At 42.4% G+C, this 21,607-nt stretch overlaps 1 protein-coding gene across 1 annotated transcript in view; it reads left to right on the top strand.

Annotated features, from left to right (window-relative positions):
• ST8SIA4 (ST8 alpha-N-acetyl-neuraminide alpha-2,8-sialyltransferase 4) overlaps nucleotides 1–21,607 on the top strand; it is a 142,388-nt gene that overhangs the window by 73,316 nt on the left and 47,465 nt on the right. Inside the window, exon 4 of the mRNA XM_075541313.1 lies at nucleotides 8,227–8,520. Coding sequence (XP_075397428.1) covers nucleotides 8,227–8,520 — 294 coding nt within the window. The remainder of the gene's footprint in view (nucleotides 1–8,226; nucleotides 8,521–21,607) is intronic.

The raw sequence follows: 21,607 nt of genomic DNA, 5'->3' as shown, positions 1-21,607 counted from the left end.
GTGGACCAACATACAAACCTTGGGGGAGCTTTCAGCGCCTTTTGCTTCAATGGGTGGCCTGCATTTGGTTATGCTCTTGGTGCAGGCAAACCACGATACTTCTGGGGCTAAATGGTATATTAAACCAGTCATGGCTGTTTCCATAACGGGTTCAAATCTTAAAGAATTATTGCTACAATGCCTTGTGTAGGGAAAAGCTAGTGGGCAAGTGCCACTATAAAACACACTCCTACTCCTTGGACGTCTTCTAGAGTTCCAGGGGTGCCCACTAAGTGCCAGGGACAATTGGGAGTACTGACTGGGGGGCCTGCCATTTTGCCCAGCACCGATGTACGATGGGGACCTGGGGTGTGCATATAGGCAACAGTCAGAGGCGACAGAGGGGTTAGAGTAGTTTCAAACCTCGTGTCCTGTTTTGAGCATTTCTAGCATGGGAACCTCTGGAGGTTTCAGTTGGGAGAAGATTGGTAAATGGGTTCGGTTGTCTGATGGAGTCGGTGTTGAGAGTTGTCAAGACTGGCAGCCTATGGGGGGTTATGACATTATAGTTTGGTCCCCCTGCATTAGATACAGGGTTGTCGGGTTAGCCTGACTAGCGAGTCTGGCTCCTGGGTCCCGTGTGTGAGGTAGCATCTCATTCCCCAGCTTTGGCCTGTAGGCCACTGCTCGGGTAGGGCAGTCGGTTTAATCCTAAGAGTCCTTAGGTTACAAGTTCCAGGTACTTTACCACTTTTGGAGGTTAAAGAAATGTCTACAAGCCTCTCCTTCTTTGTCCCTGAGGTTACGCTTTCATATCCCCGGAGGCACAGAAATGCTGTTCTTTTGAGTTAGAGTGGTGGTAATGGGGGGGGGGGGGCGAGCATGAAATTGAACCGGAGGGAACCATAAATCCATTTCGGAGAACACTGTTCCACCACCCCATGTTTTAGGACTGGTGTGTCCTAGGTTGTGACATTGGCTATCAGCTTTTCCGTGACAGTTTATCTTAATTACCACCGCAATAAAACCAGTTGATGGGGAGAGTCTCTTGAACTTACATCAGGAGATAGCAGATCAACATAATCAAGAGGGATCTTTGAAAAGTCTTATCTTTGTGGGGCAAATTGTGTGGGTCAGGTTCCAGGGCATGCGCTTGATGTGAGTGCGATGCACTGGGGCCCACTGACAACCTTGACCTCAGTGGGTGGGGCGAAGATGCGGGTGCAGGGCCCTTTCCAGCGCAGCTCTACACTGCCTGGCTGTGTCGCTTAGTGAGGACCAGGTTGCCAGGCTGGAAGGAATGGGGCTGAACATCATGAGGCACTGAGACGGTTGCTGCCACTGCCTCTGGATTTCTCGTTGGATCTGCTGAAGCTCCTGCAGGGAAGTAAGCAGGTTCCAGTTAATTAGCTCAGACTGTTGTTCCGTTTTGAGTGCTGACAGCAATGGGGAGGTCTTCCCAACATTATTTCATGCGGGGTAAATCCTGCCCGGTAAGGGGAACATCTGACCTGTAACAAAGCTGAGGGGAGGAGGCTCCCCCAGCCTGCGCCAGTCTCTAAAATTAATTTAGTTAAATCTCCTTTGAAGTCCAATGTATCCTCTCAGCTTGCCCTGATCTTTGTGGACGGTAAGCACAGTGGAGCTCCCAATCTACCCTAGCATCGTGGCAAGTGTGTTTGACACAGTGACCATGAGGCCAGGCCATTGTTGGAGTCTAGCCACAGCAAGCAAATTGAGGGATTAATGCCTGCAGAAGCTTTTTAACCACTACGTGGGCAGTTTCCCCTTTTGTAGGGAAAGCCTCCAGCCAACCTGCAAGCTATCTACAAATACCAAGAGGCATTTAAAACCTTCCAGGACTTGTTGAATTTCTGTAAAGTCCAGCTCCCAGGCTTTGCCTGGCCCCCGCCCATAGAGTCTTGCTCCTGGAGCGGTCTTATTTTCACTGGCGTCCACCATGGTGCAGTTTGGCCATCTGGACGTAACGTCTTCTATTCTAGCAGTTGTCCCCGGGATGTGCATTCAGGTGGTGAGCAACTTGTAACTTTCCTGATTCCAAAGGGGTCGTCTGGTGCATCTGGTGGATTAGGGGCCATCCTCCAGTGGGGGACGGCAGTACATGCCATCCATTTGGTTGTGGATGGATGGCACCCTTCTATTAAATAGGTCATCTGCCGCAGAATAACTGGGGCAGGAAGAAAGCTCTGGGAAGGCTGCCTGCTAGAATGCTTCGGGGCCCCACTGGTCTTAAGGCGCCTGCCTTAACTTCTTCATCAGTAACTTGGTTTCCCTTTGCCTCAGGGAGGACTTCTAACTGACAAGCCTAGTAATGCATAGTAGCCTGTCTTTTGGGGGAGGTGTGTTATCTCCAGCAGGGCTAATATTTCATTTTTTGTTTTTGTTTTCATTTCATGTTTTGTTTCATTTTTTTGCTTTTCCCCAGAGGCTAAATGCCCCCATTCTTGGTAAATCTCTCATGTGGATGGTCACAAAGGCGGACCTGTTTGTGTGGATGCTGACTACTTTATGTTGGCTCCACCATAAGGCTTGGGTAAGAGACACCAATTCTGCTCTCCGAACTGAAGACTCATTTCTCAGGGACTGAGACCAAATGGCATGGTCATGAGTCTACCATGGCTGCCCTCACATACCTTGTACCGTCTGACAAAACTGCTCCTGTCTGTGTACAGTGTGGCATCGGGGTTTTTCAGAGGCACATCAGTGACATCTGGCCAAGGTCCATGTAAAGAGCCTACCACCTCTGGGCATTTATGCAATGGGTGTGAATTGTTGTGGGGTTTGGGGCTAAGAGTAGCGGGTTTGGGGTCATTGTGCATGTGAACAGTACCCTGGGGCTGTCCAAGAGAAGGGCTTGGTGCTGTGTGAGTTCAGCATTGGGCAGCCAGCGGTTTGAGTCGCCTTTTAACAAAGGTTTCACAGGATGGGCCCAATGACTTCCAACTTTTGTTCAAAAGTTAGTTTGTCAGCTTCCCGAACCAAGGGCTGTGGCTGCGACAGACGACAGGTCTGAGGGTCACCCAGCCGCCACTCGGTCAAGTCTTTTGGACAGGTCTCCACTGGCCTTTTCTGGGTTAAGACCCCTTTGTGGCACCTGCCTTCTCTTCCACGAAGAGCTGGAAGCGTTTGCTTGAGCTTGCAGGGGGACAGTTTGTAACGTTTTGAAGGCCCCTTGCTGCAGGTTTGCCCAAACTGCGGGGTTTGCGTCTCGTTCGGCAGTGGCGGCAAACCCCGGCATCCATGGCTGATAGGAGCCTGCTGTCCCCAGGAGCTCCCAGACTTGCCTTTTTGTTGGGACGCGCAGGCCAGCCTCCGCGCGCTGGCGGGAAAGGGATCGTCTCCCCTCAGGCAGTATGTACCTGAGGCAGTGGGCTTTTGTTCATGCCGAGTTGGACTTTCTTGGCCAGACTTAGCACGCGAGGTGTTGCTGTTCTCCGAGGAGGACGTCCTCTGTGGCCAGTCTGCACTCTTCTGGGGACGTGGCGGCTGGCAAGAGGTCATCAACATACTGCAAGGGCGGTACTTACCTGTCTTTTCGGCAAAACTCTTGCAGGTTTTTGCTGAGAGCATTTTCAAAGATGGTCAGGGGATTTTTGAAAGCCTGGGTCCAGGTCCATTGACCAGAGTACGCTCCTTTGGGTTCAGTCCACTCAAAGGCAGAGAGGGCCTGACTGACAGGCATAGGGGGAATGCTGCAGAAAGCATTTTTTAAGGTCCCAAACAGTGTACACTTGACGTTTGTGGGCCTTTGAGCAGGGTGTAGGGGTTTCGGCTGTGTGGTGGTGAATCTGTACTCTGTGGTTTACTTCTCCTAAGTCTTGCGTGTCAGGCTTCTGTACTGGGAATGTGGGGTATTCCAGGGAGAATGTCAGGGTATAAGGATTTTGGCTGCCATTATTCTGCTATGTGTCCCAACACCCCTGCTCTGGCTTCAGGCTTCATAGGATATTGTATCAGGTGAATTGGAGTGGCTCCAGCCACCAAATGGACCATAATGGGGTGTGTGGGGGGGGGGGTGGGTGACATGAGATAGTCAGCTCGAGAGGTTTGTCTCAGCCCAGACTAGTGGAAACGTGTTGCGTGGCTCAGCCAGGTAAGGGGGTCTGGGGCAAACTGGGCATCAAAATCGATATTCATTGTGCAAAGGATGAGACGCCAGGGTCTTTGCAGGTTCCTGGTAGGCTAGTTGAAAACTAATGGATAACGTGCCACTTCCCTAGCTGTACGGTCCTCTCCATTGTCCATGGGTAGATTTGATTTTTCCAGTAGATCCTTGTGTCTGGGAAGCTTGAGCAGATAAGAACCCCCAGGGGTGCCGTCATACCGAATGTGTAGCACCTGTGTCAACTAAAATGTCCACTTGGGTGCCCCCCCCCATTTTAAGTGTTACCATGGGTTTCTCGGGGCTCATTAGGATGGAATTACTTCCCTCTTCAATCTTTGCCATTAAGGGCCCAAACAGTCAGTTTTCTGTAGAGCCTTCTGGGGACACTCATTTTTCTGTTGCCCAATTTCCTTGCAATAAGCACTGATTTTTGCCAAGAGGTGAACGCCCACCATGCTGGGATTTTGTACTCTGTGCCCTTGGAGGGCCAGTCTGCCCTTTCAAAGCCCCTCCGGTCCCTTTTCCCCACTTCGTTGCTATTGCTTCTCTGGGGTGTCCTGGTTGTCAAAAGTTTCCTGTGCTGTTGCTCCCTGTTCTTTCCCTCACCTGTTCTTTCTCTCAAACCCCACCAACTTTCGGGTACACACCAAGGTCTCCCAGCTGCCTGATGGAGGAGCAAAATGGGGGCCACATGAGGGGAAAACGGAGTGTCAGGGGACACATAGGAATGCCTGGATCGCGTATGAGGTAGACACACCTGGTAGTGGATCTGAAGATGAGTCAGGGGGAGTAGAACCAGGGCCTGTCTCTTGAGAAGTGGCATATGGAGGGGGATGAAGGAGCTGGCCATATGCTCTTCCACTGGGTTTGCCTGCAAAACGGGGTGGGGGGTGGGGTGGGCGACACTGGGGTTAATCATATGCCTGGTTTAAAAGTCGTATCTTTTGCCACTAAAATTTGGGTCCCCATTTTTTAAAATCGTTTTATTAGGGGCTCATACAACTCATAACAATTCATACATACATCAATTGTGAAAAGCACTTTTGTAAATTTATTGACCTTATTATTCTCAAAACATTTGCTCTCCACTTAAGCCCCTGGCATCAGGTCCTCATTTTTCCCCCTCCCTCCCCACTCCCCCATACCTCATGAACCCTTGATAATTTATAAATTATCATTTTGTCATATCTTGCCCTACACAACGTCTCCCTTCACCCACTTTTCTGTTGTCCGTCCCCCAGGGAGGAGGTCACATGTAGACCCTTGTAATTGGTTCCCTCTTTCCAACCCACCCTCCTCCTACCCGCCCAGTATCGCCACACACCACTGGTCCTGAAGGGATCATCCGCCCTGGATTCCCTGTGTTTCCAGTTCCTATCTGTACCAGTGTACCTCCTCTGGTCTAACCAGACTTGCAAGGTAAAATAGGGATCATGATATTGGGGTAGGGGGTAGAAGCATTTAGGGACTAGAGGAAAGTATATTTTTCATCTTTGCTACATCGCACCCTGACTGGCTCATCTCCTCTCCAAGACCCTTCTGTAAGGGAATGTCCAGTAGCCTACAAATGGGCTTTGGGTCTCCATTCTGCATCCCCCTCCCCCATTCACTATGATACGATTTTTTGTTCTGATGATGCCTGATACCTGATCCCTTCGACACCTCGTGTTTGCATAGGCTGGAATGCTTCTTCCATGTGGGCTTTGTTGCTTCTGAACTAGATGGCCGCTTGCTTACCTTCAAGCCTTGAAGACCCCAGATGCTATATCTTTTGATAGCCGGCCACCATCAGCTTTCTTCACCGCATTTGTTTATGCACACATTTGTCTTCAACGATCGAATCATGGAGATGAGCACACAATGATATGATTTTTGTTCTTTGATGCCTGATAACTGATCCCTTCGACACCTCATGATCACACAGGCTAGTGTGCGTCTTCCATGTGGGCTTTCATGCTTCTGAGCTAGATGGCTGCTTGTTTACCTTCAAGCCTTTAAGACCCCAGATGCTATATCTTTTGATATGCGGACATTGAGTCCCCATTTTTAACGAATAAGTCATTAACCTCAGAGGAGGGCTCCGAACTAAGTTGTAACCAAATATCACTGTAAGGAAATTGATCACTGTGCCTGAGTCTTCCTGTTACAACATCCCAAACCCGCCTAGTCACAGAAGGCTGCAACATTTCCACGTCTGGCCAGCCAACATTACAGGTTGGCCACTCGAGTACACAAAGCGTCCTATTGAAAAACTTTATTCTGTAGAGGTTCTCCTGTCCAGGGAAATAAACAGACCTACAGTGAAACAAAATACAGGTGAAGGGGGTATCGGGTTTTGACAATGAGCTGCCCATGAAGAGACCTGAAAGCCAAGGAAGCAACGGACAGACAATGGCAAGGAGATGAAATAGACACAGTCAACAGAAACAGTGTGCACAGGTTGGCATCTTGATCCCCACATGAAGTTGAGGGTCATTGTTGCTTCCAACCCCGCATCCTCACCTGATCCTGATGCCACAATGGGGTCTTACCTCCAGAGGTGTTTTTTTAAGGAGGCTCCTGCTTCCGTCCAGAGTTGTAGCCAGTGAGCCTGAACTTGTCCTGGGGCCGTGGAACGTTTTAGCGTGCGCATCCCTCTGGAGGACCCAACCACCCGAGGGGGTCTGTGAGCCAAGGGTCTTAGTCCCCCTGGGGCCTCCAACATGTTGGGACTGAAACTGAATGCGAGACTACTCAAAACTCAAGATGTCCCAAAGGTGAGCTTTCATTAGCTGGCTGCGGCGACAGCCTGACTGGGACTTTATGGGCCTCCTGTTCGCTGCCACCCTGTGCTGCTCCCCAGGCTGTCTTTACACTTCGGTCACACCTTTGTAGCTTGAGAGTGTCTAACCACAAGATGCTGTTACTTAGGGTTCTTGCAGAAAGAGGGTTAGCTGATTACAAAAGCCAAATAAGCAGTGGTTGTTAGTACAGGTGCAAGGTACCAGCGGGAGCTTTGCTGGGCATATTAAGGTGCCAACATATTCTACTTAGCTAGCTCCCTTGGGGGTTGGCTGATACCAAGGGCTGAAGTAGAAATGGGCAACTTATGTACAAATATCATTGACATGGATGCATGTATGGATTGTGATAAGAGCTGTTGGGGCCCCCAATAAAATAATTTTTAAAATGTTATTATGGCATTAGGCTTGCTCAGACTAGCAGGCACGTGCCTGCAAGGAAGACACACACTCTGGGTTTAGGGGTCCTCCAAAGGAGCATCAAGAATTTTTTACATTGCCCAAGATCTCAAAAACACACATTAAATGTGATGCGACTGTTTTTTATTGTGTTTGTTTTTTTAACTTTGTGTTTCCACTTAAACCAGTATTACAGATATTACAAATACCTTTGTGTAAAATGCCAAAAGGAATTGTTCCTTTCCCTTAGCCTCAGAATGCAAGAAATTCTTCTTCAGTTACATCAATTTATAAAGTTGTCCAAATGACTTAAGCTTGACAAGTGGTATAGATTAGAAACTCTGGCATGAAGCATTTTACTCACACAAGAATGGTGGTTCATAGTCCTGACTGCATAACTAGAAAGCCCTAGTGGAATGTATGGCCACCATGCACTGTCTAGTAACTGGAAGGTCGGCGGTCCAAACCCACTCGCCAGTCCTTGGGAGAAAGTTACAGTTAACTGCACCCATAAAACTGCACAGCATGGAAATTTCTGTAGAGGGTCTCTGTGAGTCAGAGTGGACATGATGGCAGTGGGAGAGGACTGCATGGCAGCAGAGCCCGTGTGAATTCATCTATTCAGAATTCCAGACACGTGTTTTGATGATACAACAGAAAGTATTTTTAGACAATGGATTGTATTAATATCAGTGACACACTGAACCCCACACAAAGGGTACACATTCCTATTGAAAACAATGTTTCTGAATGCGTGAGCACTTAGTGAAATGTAATTTTACTAGGCAGATTATCTTTTCACACCTCCAACCCCAACCTGGTGTGAAATATCTTTCTTGTTTGTGTTCCATTCGTCTTTTCAGACAGACAGTATTATGAGTAAAGAGGTTTCATATTTCTTTTTCTTTTTTGTGTGCTTGTTTGTGTTGTTTTCCTCTTTAGGTGTAATTTAGCCCCTGTGGTTGAGTTTGCTGCAGACGTGGGAACGAAATCTGATTTTATTACCATGAATCCATCCGTTGTACAAAGAGCCTTCGGAGGCTTTCGGAATGAGAGCGACAGAGAAAAATTTGTGCGTAGGCTCTCCATGCTGAATGACAGTGTCCTTTGGATCCCTGCGTTCATGGTCAAAGGAGGAGAGAAGCACGTGGAGTGGGTTAATGCATTAATCCTTAAGAATAAACTGAAAGTGCGAACTGCTTATCCATCATTGAGACTTATTCATGCTGTCAGAGGGTAAGTGTCTGGAAAGGGCCAGTCTGTCCTTGGTACAATGGAACACATAATGACATATTTTCCCTAGACAGGAGGGAGCCTCAGTGAAGTCTCCAGATGGATATATGTGTCTGTACTTTTTTTTACAGGTTGCTCTATTCTTAGACTGAATTTTCAGCATAGACCTTATTATTTCACCTCATTCCTGAAAAGGCAAAGTGCTGAACTTAGTACTTACTTATGGCCTTTAGGAACAAGCAACTGATTTTGTGCTTTTTCTGTCCTGACTCTTGAATATGAATAAGAATTCATAGTAAAATTGATGAATTTGGTAAGTAAACTACCACAGAAGTGCTATATGGCTAGTGGGCAATATTGTAGAAGCATAAATGTTAGATGTATTTAAGGAGCAATTAAGCTCCATCTGTAGTCAAGAGGCCTACTTGTGTGAGAGAAGTCTGGCTGAGATAATACGCCTTAATGCTTTTCCCCAAAGTCGCAGATGCTGTTTTTATGAATTTAGTCAACATTCCCCTTTCATTAACATGAACTCAGAAGAAAGATCTTAGAAATAAACTCCTTTTCAAAAGCAGGATATTAGCAAAGGTCCAAAGTCAGTCTTACATTAATAAAAGTGTATAATGTTCATAACTCACAAAGAAACAACTGTGCATATTTATGGAATACCTTTTGAGTACCAGAAATGTAGATACAAAAATGAGGAGGTGATGCCCACAACCTTCAAGGAATGTTTAAGTTTTGTGGTAGAAACAGAAGTATGTATGAATAGTTGTGACCAAAACAAATGATAAAGGAGTATATTGTGAAATATTTATACCTTTTTCCTAAGGTTCTCGAAGAAAGATGAAAAATTCACCTAGCTTTGAGTTGAACTTTAACAGTAGCATAAAAATTATGTGGATTAAGTTGTGTGTGGGGGCGAGGGCATGTTGAATGGGGTCAAGAGAGAGAAAGCTAAAAAAATAGAAGAAATTATGATTGCATCCTAAGAGAAACGTTAGGAGAGGAAATGATTGAATACAAGGTAAACCTATAGGATGATGGAGGCCACATTGGGCTTGGCATGTCAGGACTAGGCAATCCGTTTCATCCTGTAGAAAGAACAGATAGATGTTTGGACTGGGGAGTGTACATTTTTAGCTATACAGATTCTATCTGTATTAGAAAGATAAGGTGTTAGAAATAAGTATAGGGTATTTAGGATTTTTATTAACTCATAGAAAAATGATTGATGAGGTACAGAAACAATAGATGTAGAAAGGGAGGGCAAGGTCACAGGACAAATAAAAATCAATGGATAGGAGGTCTCTTTTCTCTTTCTCTTGACTGGTACATGTAATCCATTTGCATGCAGTGTAATTATTGTTAAGTTTGAATTTGTTGCTATCGTTCTTTTGTGTTTTTTAATGTAGTTTTGATGATTTGTTTGTTCTTTATATTTTCCCTCAGCTAAGTCAATTTGTTCTCAGATTTTCATTTTTGGGGTAGGTTGTTATTGATTTTGCGTTTACTGATTCTTGTGGTTTTCTTCTTTTGGATAGAAGATTTATTAATTTTATTTGTGGTTAACCTGTAATTTATTTTAACATGTCTAAGTTAAATAGTATATTGGATATTACTCTTTCATTGGCTTCCTCGCCATTTGGAAAATCTGGAGTTATATCATTTATTCTCTCTTTTTCTCTGAAGTTGTTTGCAGATTGATGTGTCTAGTTCTCTAATTTCCATTTTCTAAGTTTTCTTTATCGTTGAGCTTATTGTTGCTGCATTGGATTCCAGGTGATGCGGTCAAATGTGTTAATACCCAGTCGTTGTCTGTATTTCTTGGTTCTTTGTTGAAAGGACTGCAGCGTGTGCGGGGTCATGCTCTGGGGGAGTGCGCATCCGTAGAAGCAGTAGGAACTTGGTGCCTAGCTGATGTTCCACCTATTTGTGCATACTGGATCTCAGAAGCAGCAGGATGCTAGTGTGCTGTCTGCACTTGTGTGCACCCCCATCCGAGAGGATTCAGGGTATTGGCCCACAGTCCCTGTGTGTGCACACCTCTGAAATTATCATTTGTAGGCTTCCAGTGTCTGCTTGGTACTGTGTGATTCACTGGCTAGCAGGTTGGGCATTCATGGCTTTCCTCTGATCGTCAAGAAGGTGAGGCAGGGGATGAGATCACACACTTCCTGGTAACCCTCCATCTTCAGAAAAGAGCTATGCTTCATAGAGGTTTTTTTTTATAAACGATATTTTGGAAATAGATTGCCAGTTCCTTCTTCTGAGGCACCACTGGATGAACTCAAATGAGCAACCTTTTAGCTAGTAACTGAATACCACCCAGAAAAACCTATAAATTGACTGAGTTTTAAACTGTGGCCAATGATAAAAAACAGCTTAAAAGGGCCTTTTATACTTCAACTTGAATGGAAATTGGTACATTTAATGTTCGTGGAAAGTAATTAGTCATATGTTAACCTAATACATGTTTTCTACAAGCTTATAGAATCCTCAAAAGGAAAAAGAATACAACATCACTAAAAAAAGAAGATTCGTGTGATCATGAAAAGCAAACGCCTGTTCTTTAAGTGTCAGCTTTATATCTCCTTTGAATTATCTCTAAAAAAACCCCAGATATTAACACATTTAGCAAAACAGTTTAGAATGTTTCATATCCTCGGTTGATTACTGGAGTTTGATAATGCTCATGAGAAAGTTAGTGTACGCTGGACACATGGTTTAGGTTGATGCAAAATCACAACGCTAAAATAAGAAAACCCTTCCAACTGCTGTAATTATAATTGCAAAGTTTAAGTGATTTGTAAAACAGAAGATCCATATACACAAAGAGGGTTTTTAGTAAAAAAAAAACAGGAGAAATAATATAAGTGACAATGACTTTATTAGAATCATGCAAAATGATGAAAGGATAGCTATAGAGACAAATAGAAGACACATTGCTAGTTTAAGAGAATCGATGATGTAATAAACTGATATGGAGTGGTAATTTTTAAGTGATAGTTTTTCAAAAGCCCCACATGCCCCAAGTAATGATATCTGTATCATCTCTGTCTGTTTGTGTGGGTTGTAAGTTTCCTTGGGAACAATGACCAGTTTTCATAAGGGTCTAAGCCTTAAATGGAATAGAAGCTTTTGAAACTTTAAAATAAGATACTGGGACTTTAAAAATGGGACTGTAAGATATAAAAATATAATATTGTCTTATTAATGTATAATTTAAAATCTCCTAAAATTATATTTAGTATAATTATACTATTTTAAATATTATTTCAAATAAAAATTCCAGACATATGTCAAGATATATTTTATAAAGTATTTAGAGATAGGCAAAATTAAAGTTCCATTTTTACAATTAGCTTAATTTGATACATAGTAAAATCATCTTTTAACATAGCACCCCCCCCCCAAACCCACTACCCTCAAGTCATTTCTAATTCATAGTGACTTCATAGACAGAATAGAACTAATCCCTAGTTTCCAAGGCTAGATATTTTTATGGGAATAGACTGCATGTCTTCCTAAAAAAAAGTAAATCAAACAGAAACAGTGCAGAGAGTGAACCCTCAGTTCTACCATAAAACTGTCATACATAATTTCTGATGAAAGACGGACAGATGAGAGACAGCCCGATGCTAGAACTCATTGCTATAGGTCAATTCTGACCCAGTGACCCAATGCATCAAAGTATACTGCACTATAGGGTTTTCAAGACTGTAAATCTTTACAGAAACAGACAGCTCTATCTCCGTCCTTTGGAGTGCCTCATGGGTTTGAACCACCAACTTTCCAAGTAGCAGCCCCCAAAGTGTACCCACCATCCTACCAGGGCTCCTACTTCAATTTACACCAAAGCCGTCACTGCTGTTGAGTTAATTCCAACTCCTAGTGACCATACAGGATAGGGTTGAACAGCTCCAAATGGTTTCCTAGATTAAAATCTTCGTCGGAGCAGATAGGCTGATCTTTTCTCCTATAAAGCACGTGAGAAATTGGGGCCTCATATATTCAGTTAGCAGCCAAACTTTTCACCGCTATGCAACAGGGCTCCTTCTAAACACTTGGCTGAAGGACTCACAGCGGGTTAGGGACGTTCCTAAAAATGTGTAATGTTCTGCGGAGTCCCTGTCGTAATAAATAACACTAAAATCATTTAAGATTTTTGTATGCAAGTGAATACGTCCATCAGAAAATTCTGCTAGGTACAGATAAACCTGGATCTCTTCCAGTTGTTTAGACAGGTAGATGCGTCATAACTTCTTGACACTGACTAATGAGTATTTCTATTGCCATGTCAGTTAGTTGAGAGCTTTCAATTGATTTCTGTCAATTCCTGCGACCTGTTGTTCACTAATACTTTTAATGTAGCTTGGCTTTCTTCCTTCTATATCAGAAGCTCATAAATATGAAATAGTTGAGTGTTGACCAATTATTTTTGGTACAGTGACCCTATTTATTCCTCCCATTTTGAAACCTCTTGTATCTGCCACTATTTTGGCCTCGGCTGCTGCTGTTAGGTCCATTCTGATTCATATTGACACCATGCACATCAGAACAAAACATCGCCCAGACCTGCACCGTGCTCACAATGTTTCTCATGTTTGCTCCCATTGCTGCAGTCACTGTGTCAGCTCATCTTGTTGAGGATTTCCTCTACTTTACCAAGAATGACGCCCTTTTCCAGAGACCAGGCTGTCCTATTAACATGCCCATGGGATTCTTCCATGTTCCAAGTGGAGGCTTAGTTTTTTTTCTTTAGTTCTTCCAGCTGGACATAAGTTAAGTAAATGATTTCCTTTCTGTATGATCTTGAGTCTGTTCTTAAATATATTCTTCCAGGTTTCTGCAAATTGTGTTTCGATGATTTACTTAGTATTCTGGAGCGGCCTCTTCCATGTGCTTTTGCTACTTTATGTCTAAGAGAAAGTTTCTCTCCTGGCATCCACGCTGGTCTTTTCTTTGTTTCCTGTCCTTTTAATGACCTTCTGTTTTCATCATGCCTTTGTTTCCTTATGTCATACCAGTTTCCAGGGAGTCAAGGCTCTTCTTGAGAAGGCCTCTAAATTTAGGTAGGATATGGTCAAGGTCACATTTTGCCTCTTATAGAGTTGTTTTAAATTTCTTCATTTTCAAGCTGAATTTGTACTCCAGCAATTGGGAGTCTGTTACCCAATCAGCCCCTGACCTTCTTTTGACTGGTGATAACTAGTGTCTGTCACCATTGTTTTTCCCACAGATACAGTCATTTCATTTCTGTATAGTCCGTCTGGTGAGGTCCATGTATATAGTTGTCATTTAAGTTGTTGAAAAAAAGTTTATTTTGTTTTAGAAATAGTTGGTCTTTCAAAATTCTGCCGCGGCATCTCTAGCTTAATTTCTCCTTTTTAAAAAATCATCTAATTGGGGGCTTGTACAACTCTTATCAGAATCCATAAATACATACATTGTGTCAAGCACATTTGTTGCCCTCATCATTCTCAAAACATTTGCTTTCTACTTGAGCCCTTGGTATCAGCTCCTCATTTTTCCCCTCCCTCCTTGCTCCCTACTCCCTTGTGAACACTTGATAATTTATAAATAATTATTATTTTGTCATATCTTATACCATCCGATGTCTCCTGTCACCCACTTCTCCACTGTCTGTACCCCATGGAGGAGGTTATATGTAGATCCTTGTAATCTGTTCCCCCTTTCTCCCTCACCTTCTCTCCACCCTCCTGGTATAGCCACTCTCACCACTGGTCCTAAAGGATTCATCTGTCCTGGATTCCCTGTGTTTCCAATTCCTATCTGTACCAGTGTACATCCTCCAGTCCAGCCATTTTTGTAAGGTCGAATTGGGATCATGATAGTGGGGAGGAGGAAGCATTCAAGAACTAGAGGAAAATTGTATGTCTCATCATTGCTACACTGTACCCTAACTGGCTCGTCTCCTCCCTGCGGCCCTTCTGCAAGGGAATTTCCAATTTCCCACGATGGGCCCTGGGTCCCCACTCCGCACACCCCTTCATTCACAATGCTATGACTTTTTTTTGTCTTTGTTGCCTGATACCTGATCCCTTCGACACCTTTTGATCTACAGACTGGTGTGCTTCTTCCATGTGGGCTTTGTTGTTTCTCAGCTAGATGGCCACCTATTTATCTTTAAGCCTTTAAGACCCCAGATGCTATATATTTTGATAGCGGGCACCATCAGCTTTCTTCACCACATTTGCTTGTGCACCCGTTGTCTTCAGTGATCGTGCCAGGAAGGTGAGCATCTCAGAGTGCCGAAATGCTAGCATAAAGTGTTCTTGTGTTGAGGGAGAAGTTGTGTAGGGGCCCACTGTCCATCTGTTTCCTTAATACCAAACCTATAAATACATGTACATACAGTGGCTGCCTTCGGTGTAGTCGGCTCAGGGCGGGCACAAGTTCCACTGTGTGTCTCTAGTGTTGTCCCCTCTGGTGCTATGGGTCAATGAGGAACGCTGTGTCCCATGATGGGCCGGCTCTGGTCGCATCTGTGCATTGCTGCTCTGAGCAGAAACATTGTCCTCAGGGCTTGGTGGGCCAGGGTGTGCTTCACTTTTTTCTCCTCCCCCCCCCCCCCTCATTGGCTTCTGTATGCTCTTATCAGACAATTCTCGCTCCTTGAGCTGTAGCTTCAGTGCTGTCCTCTAAAGTGAATTTTTTTGGGGGATGGCGGAATTTTTCTAGGGGAGGGTAGTGCTGTCTACTTAGTTGGTAATGGAGCCGCCCCTTCAGGCCTCTGTCGATTCCCTGCTTCATGTCAGTGTGTTGTGCCCTTCTCTTGGAGCACCGGGTTGAAGTCTGATCCCTCTTTCCCTGTGGAGACACAATCAACACCCTCCCCCTGTGTGGGCTAGTGCCCTGTTCCCCCGGCTACCTATGTCTCCCCCCACCCTACCCCCTTTTAGTGGGCTACCATATGTATCCCTGAGTTTAGTCTGGCCCCGGCCATATTACTGGACATCACCCCAGGGACGGATGTACACAGTAGCTGCTTCTCTATGCCCCTTTTGAATGTTTTGAGCTTTCCTCAGAAAATTTCTTAAATCAAGCCATATGTATCAACCTCAGATCTCTCCTCTTTGCTTCTAATATCTGCATTCCAATCACCTGTAATTATTAATGCATCTTGACTGTAGGCGTGGTCAATCTCAAACTAAAGAAGCTCATAGAATTCTTCAATGTTCTCGTCAGTTAGTGGTTGGTGAATACAGCTGAGTAATAGTTGCGCTCACTGGTTTCCTTTGTAGGCATTTACAAATTATTCTGGCAGAGAGAGCATTGCTTTTAAAGATAGATCTTGACATATTCTTTTTGATGATAAATATGTGGTCATTCCTCCTGAATTTGTCATTTTGGGGACAGTAAACCATATGATTGTCGAATTCAGAATGGCCAAATGCCAGCCTATTTCAGTTCATCAATACCTGAGATAGTCATCTTTATGCATGCATGTAACTTTTGACAACTTTCCTACATTCATATAATATACATTCTAAATACTGATTTTGGATATTTGCTGCCGTTCTTTTGCATTTTGAGTTGAGCATCACCAGCAAATGAAATGATGAACAGCATTGCTCCATCCATGTTACTGCGAGTGATTCTCATTGTGAGTGCCTTCCAACTTGCGGGGCTCATCTTCCGGCAATAGATCAGGCAGCCTTTTGTTGCTATTGGTAACATTTGCAGTGGCCTCATTTGTTTTCTTTGTTCCTAGTCTGAAAGTGCCGAAAAAATCTGTTCAACAAGTGTCACCCTACTGGTATTTGAAATACCAATGGCGTAACTTCCATCAACATATCAACAAGAAGCCCCCATGTATGGCAATCTGACAGACAAGGGAGGATACAAATACATAGTGTAGTATTAATATGTTATATCTACAAATATATAGAATCTGCATTACTGGCTCAGTGCCCTTCTACACCACGTCTCCTTTATAAAATATGTGTTTATATATTAACAATGTAACAAAGTATATAGAATATAGTTTTCTAATAGGATGTATTCTATGCACACACATAAACCTAGAGTATTATTTTATTCTATGCAAATTTTTGTTAGCTCTTTTACATATGAAGCATCATGCACATAACTGGTTTTCTTTATAATTATGATATATTGTTGATACCTATTCAACATATGATTATTTGGGACTTACAGAAATTGGTTGTGTCTTGCTTGATTTGATACAAACATCCCCCTTCTTATATTCATGTTTTTGGTTTTACTACACTTGATCTTAACCAAAAGGCCAAGAAGCGATATATTGTTGGTTTTAAATATTGTTTTGACATTGTCTCTGGGATTTCATCTTGATTCGGAAGGTCGGATATTGTTTTGCGTTGTCACCTTAGCAGACTAACTATCTTGATTTATTTCCTTTCCTTTGAAATGTAAAAAAAAAAAATTCTCAAATTCTCATGATCTTCTTATTGGATGATCAGTATCCTTGTTGATTCACTTAATTGTCCCTCCCAAATTTCACAGTGCTTTTCTAGATCTTGAAAATACTTACATAAAAACATTTAGAATTAAGATGCAAACTCACTGCCTTTGAGTTTATTTTGGCATATAATGGCACTAAGAATGAGAAACACTGCCCCTGTGGGTGACCCAAGCTCTAAATCTTTAAAAGAGGAGAAAGTCTCATCTTTCTCCCTTGGAGCATCTAATGGTTTCAAACTGTCGTCTTTGTCCACCTCATACCCACTATACAACCTGGGTTCTACTTTTAGTGTTTACCCCTAAAAATAGCTGTGGTAGGTAATTGAGACTTAAGTGTGAAGTGGTGGAGTTTGGCCAGTCAATCAGGTTGCAGCTTAATAACCACATTTGGAGGCTTTAAGCGCTGGTGGGTGCCAATGCTGAGATACTTCTACCACCACTGGATCCACAAGGCTTTCCAGCCACTTGCTGTGATCTTGCTGCATTGGGCATTATTGCATGGTGCCATGAGTCTGAAGAGGAATTTATGGACAAGTATCGACATATGGGACAATAGCGGATTTATGAACTTGATGTGGACTGGGCTCGGATATTTTCTCAATATACAATTGCTCCTTTATATGAAACTCTCCCTTGCACACATATGTGTGCCTTTGAATTTGTTTCTCTAGTCCACCCGGACAAACACAATAACTCTTCACTTAGCTGACATGATCGCGATGAAGACCATAATTTCTAGTACCTGGATAAAAATATTATGGAGGGGATGGCACACCTCATGGAAAACAGATAAGTTGACATATCTAGCTAATGCCTTATGTAATTAACAATCACCCTATTATAAAATGTGGGATGAAAATGAGGCTTTCTATTCCCATAAAGATTTAGTTTCAGAAACCTATATGGGCAGTTTTACTCTGTCCAATAGGATCACTATGATTCAGATTTTAAAATTTTTCTATTACAAAATATTCAGGGGGTCATGCATAACTTGGAACTTTAAAAGATTATGTATAAAATTCTTAGTTAAGATATCTAATTATCTATGTTAATTACCAAATGAACAGATAGCATTTGCACACATCCTCTAGCACCAATCTTTTTCTGTTTGTTTTTAAATTTTAAACTAATACAAAAATACAATATCTCAGATTTCTGATTACTTTATGCATCAATCTCAATTTTAAGTGATAATACATGTAACAGGTTTTATAAAAGTAGGCAGCTTCTCTGCAGAATAACTTCATATGATTTTTATGTATTTTCAGAATAATTTGAATTAGGTCAGGCTCCCAGTAAAACTCCTAATAAGCATAAAGACTGGAATAGACTGTTGTTTAGACTCTTGTTTCAGGGTATAAAAGAGAATCTAAATCTCACATTTAAAATAAGAAAACAGTAGTTAAGTCTTAAAGAGGTCAAAGATAAGACAATAGCAAAGACACATCATCCTGATGAGGGATAGCATTAACAGGAGGTTATAATCATGTTCTAGGGTTTACTGAGATTCAGTGAGTTATAAAGTACATGACGAGTAAAGAAAGCTCATAAAACCATGGTTGATGGTAGATCAATACACACATGTACATGTGGGACTACAGAAGTGGGAACAGGCATGATTGGGACATGAACATTATGTTAGATAGAAGAGCTCCCAAGATTGGTCCAGGTCCAGCCAATCAAAACAGTCAGGGCATCATTCATGACTACTTGACCCCAGTATGGCAGTTTCCATCAAGGAATCAAGGACACATTCAGACAAGACCCTAAAGGAGACTGCTTCTTTCTGGGTCGGTAAGCGGGATGGAGGTAATCCTTTTTCCAATGTACTCTGAATGAGGGCAAGACTTTTTATATCCTTGGTTAATGGGCAGAAGGAATTTATGTAGCCTTAATCTTTTTGAGGACTCTACAAATGGGTTTGGGGCTTTCCTTGTTATCTGTCCTTCTGTAAACCTAACACTAGAATTTAAACTCTAATACAATGTCAGTAAACCACAGGACATATGAAAGAGAGCTACTTGGCCAACTTACTGGAAGAAGTCTATATTTGTGCACATTCCAAAGAAAGCTGATGAAACAGGGTGCTTACTGCAGAACAATGTCATTGATACTTGTTCAAGGACATCTTGCTGAAGATCCTCGATGATTGTTGAGCTGTGCTTTGACAGAGAGCTGCCAGAGGTTCAGGCCAGATCCAGAAGAGGAAGTAGAACAAGGTATATAATTGCTAATGCCAGATGTATCTTGGCTCAAATTAAATATCAGAAAGAATTTACATGTATTTTATTGATTATGCCAAGGCATTCTTTGTGGATAAGAAACTATGGATAACAAGTCTTGAGAAGAACAAGAATACCAGAACACTTGGGAACACTTCAAGCAGAAGTTGTGCAAGGCACTTGTGACAACAGGACTGGAACATACCACATGGTTTAAAATCAGAAAAGGGTGCATAAGAGTTGTAAATTCTAACCATACTTATTCAATCTGTATGCTGAGCAAACAATCAGAGAAACAGAATAATATGAGGAAGAATGAGGCATCAATATTGGAGTAAGGCTTATTAAGCACCTGAAATATGCAGCCTACACAAAGTTGCTTTCTGAATGTGATGGAGACTTGAAGCATTTGGAGATGAAGCTCAAGGATTCCAGCCTTTAATATGGATTAAGATTCAATGTAAAAAAGACCAACATCCTCACAGCTGGACCAATAGGTAACATCATGTTAAATGGGGGAAATTTGAAATTTTCAAAGATTTTGTCTTGCTTGGATTCACGAGCAATAGAAGCAGCAGTCAAGAGATCAACAGATTCATTGCGTTAGCTAAATCTGATGGGCAAGGCCATTTGAGAGTACCAAAAAGCAAGAATGTTACTCGGAAGGCTAACGTGGGCCTGACCCAAGTCATGGTATTTTCAGTTGCCTCATATGCTTGTGAAAGTTGGACACTGAATAATGTTCAAATAAGAATGGATGCATTTCAATCATGGTACGGAGAAGAATAGTAGAAGTACCATGGACTGCTAAAAAGACAAATTAATCTGTGTTGGACGAAGTGCATCCAGAATGCTTCTTAGAGGCAAGGATGGTAAAACTTTGTCTTATAAACTTTGACCATCCTGCCAGAAGAGACCAGTCTTTGGAGAAGGATATCATTCTTGGTAAAGTGCAGGGGCAGCAGAAAACAGGAAGGCTCTCTAGATGAGCCTTAGCTCTAGTTGAGCTCACTGTAGCTGCAACAGTGAGATCACGGCATAGAAACAACTGCGAGGATGGCACAGGACCAATCAGTGTTTCCTTCTGCTGTGAATAGGAATGCTATGGGTGGGAACTAACTCAGTGGTACCTAGCAACAGCAAACCTTGGGAAATTATGTTCATTGTAGTCTTTCAAATGACTTGCCTACTATTGTTGACTCAACTCCCCAGTCTCGGGAGGGAAATTTAAAAAAAACAAAAACTTTGAAAATGGAAACATTCAAGTCAATGATTTTCTGAAAACGACTTACTTAGTTTAAATATAGCCTTATGCCAAAAACTACTTCCATATGGTTTCTATTTTGACCAATGAGCAGCACAGCTGCAGTGCACTATTTCTGTTTACATGGATCTTAGTGTAATGTTCCTAAGTAGCTAGGCACCTTAGAAGAGACACTCAGTAAACTCAGGATGTTTTCATGACGGAATATCTCTTTCTATACTTGTGGGTTTTGATATTTTTCCTCCATCATTGCAGTGTTTCCTGTGATCTTACTCTGGCTACCTTTAATTACTCATATTTCATTGTGTAATATGAAAATGTAAATGCTTAGTTTACATTTCTAAGTGTCAAGAACCTGTAAAAGCAGAGATGCCAAGCTACACCTGGCCAAGTTATTTTCCAATTCATAGTTAGTTTTCATTGATTCTAAAATATTTTGTAAGCTATCTAAAAGTTCTTTTGAGGAGAGGAAATGTTCCAAGGCACCATCTGAAACTGACTTTCTATGATTTCTCCCTGGGCTTACCTTTTAATTTTTCCTCCACCTGAATCATGCCCAGAACCACTTCAAGTGCTGTTTAAAGTTAAATTCTTCTTAGTCATAAATCAATAGTCACTTCACTTTCTTTCTCTGAGATTGATTAATCTCTGTATTATTTTAAATACTGGTAGATGTCTTTTTTTGTAATAGTCATCAGAGTATATAATTTTTCTTTACTTTCTTCTCTGTTTGCATATATTGTAAATTTCATCAAAATTGGTGTTTTTAAACTGCATACCTATATATGCCTAAGGGAAAACATGAAAACCCCCTCATACCAAACAGAGGAAAGAACTAGGAAGCAAAGGGCACTTACAGAGGTCTAAACATAGGCATGCACATATGTAAATATATTTATATATAACAATAGGGGAATAGATCTATGTACATATATTTATATATTAAGTATTGAGGAAGCAGATGGACATTGGGCCTCTACTCAGGAACTCCCTCAGCACAAGAATACTTTGTTCTAATAACTTGGCATTCTGTGGTGCTCACCTTCCTGACACGATCTCTGAAGACAACATAGGTGCATAAGCAAATGTAGTAAAGAAACTGATGGTGCCTGGCTATCAGAAGATAAAGGCTTGA

Source organism: Tenrec ecaudatus, chromosome 2 (genome assembly GCF_050624435.1).
Source record: "Tenrec ecaudatus isolate mTenEca1 chromosome 2, mTenEca1.hap1, whole genome shotgun sequence".
Classification (NCBI taxonomy): domain Eukaryota; kingdom Metazoa; phylum Chordata; class Mammalia; order Afrosoricida; family Tenrecidae; genus Tenrec; species Tenrec ecaudatus.
This window is presented reverse-complemented; position numbering and strand designations above follow the sequence as displayed.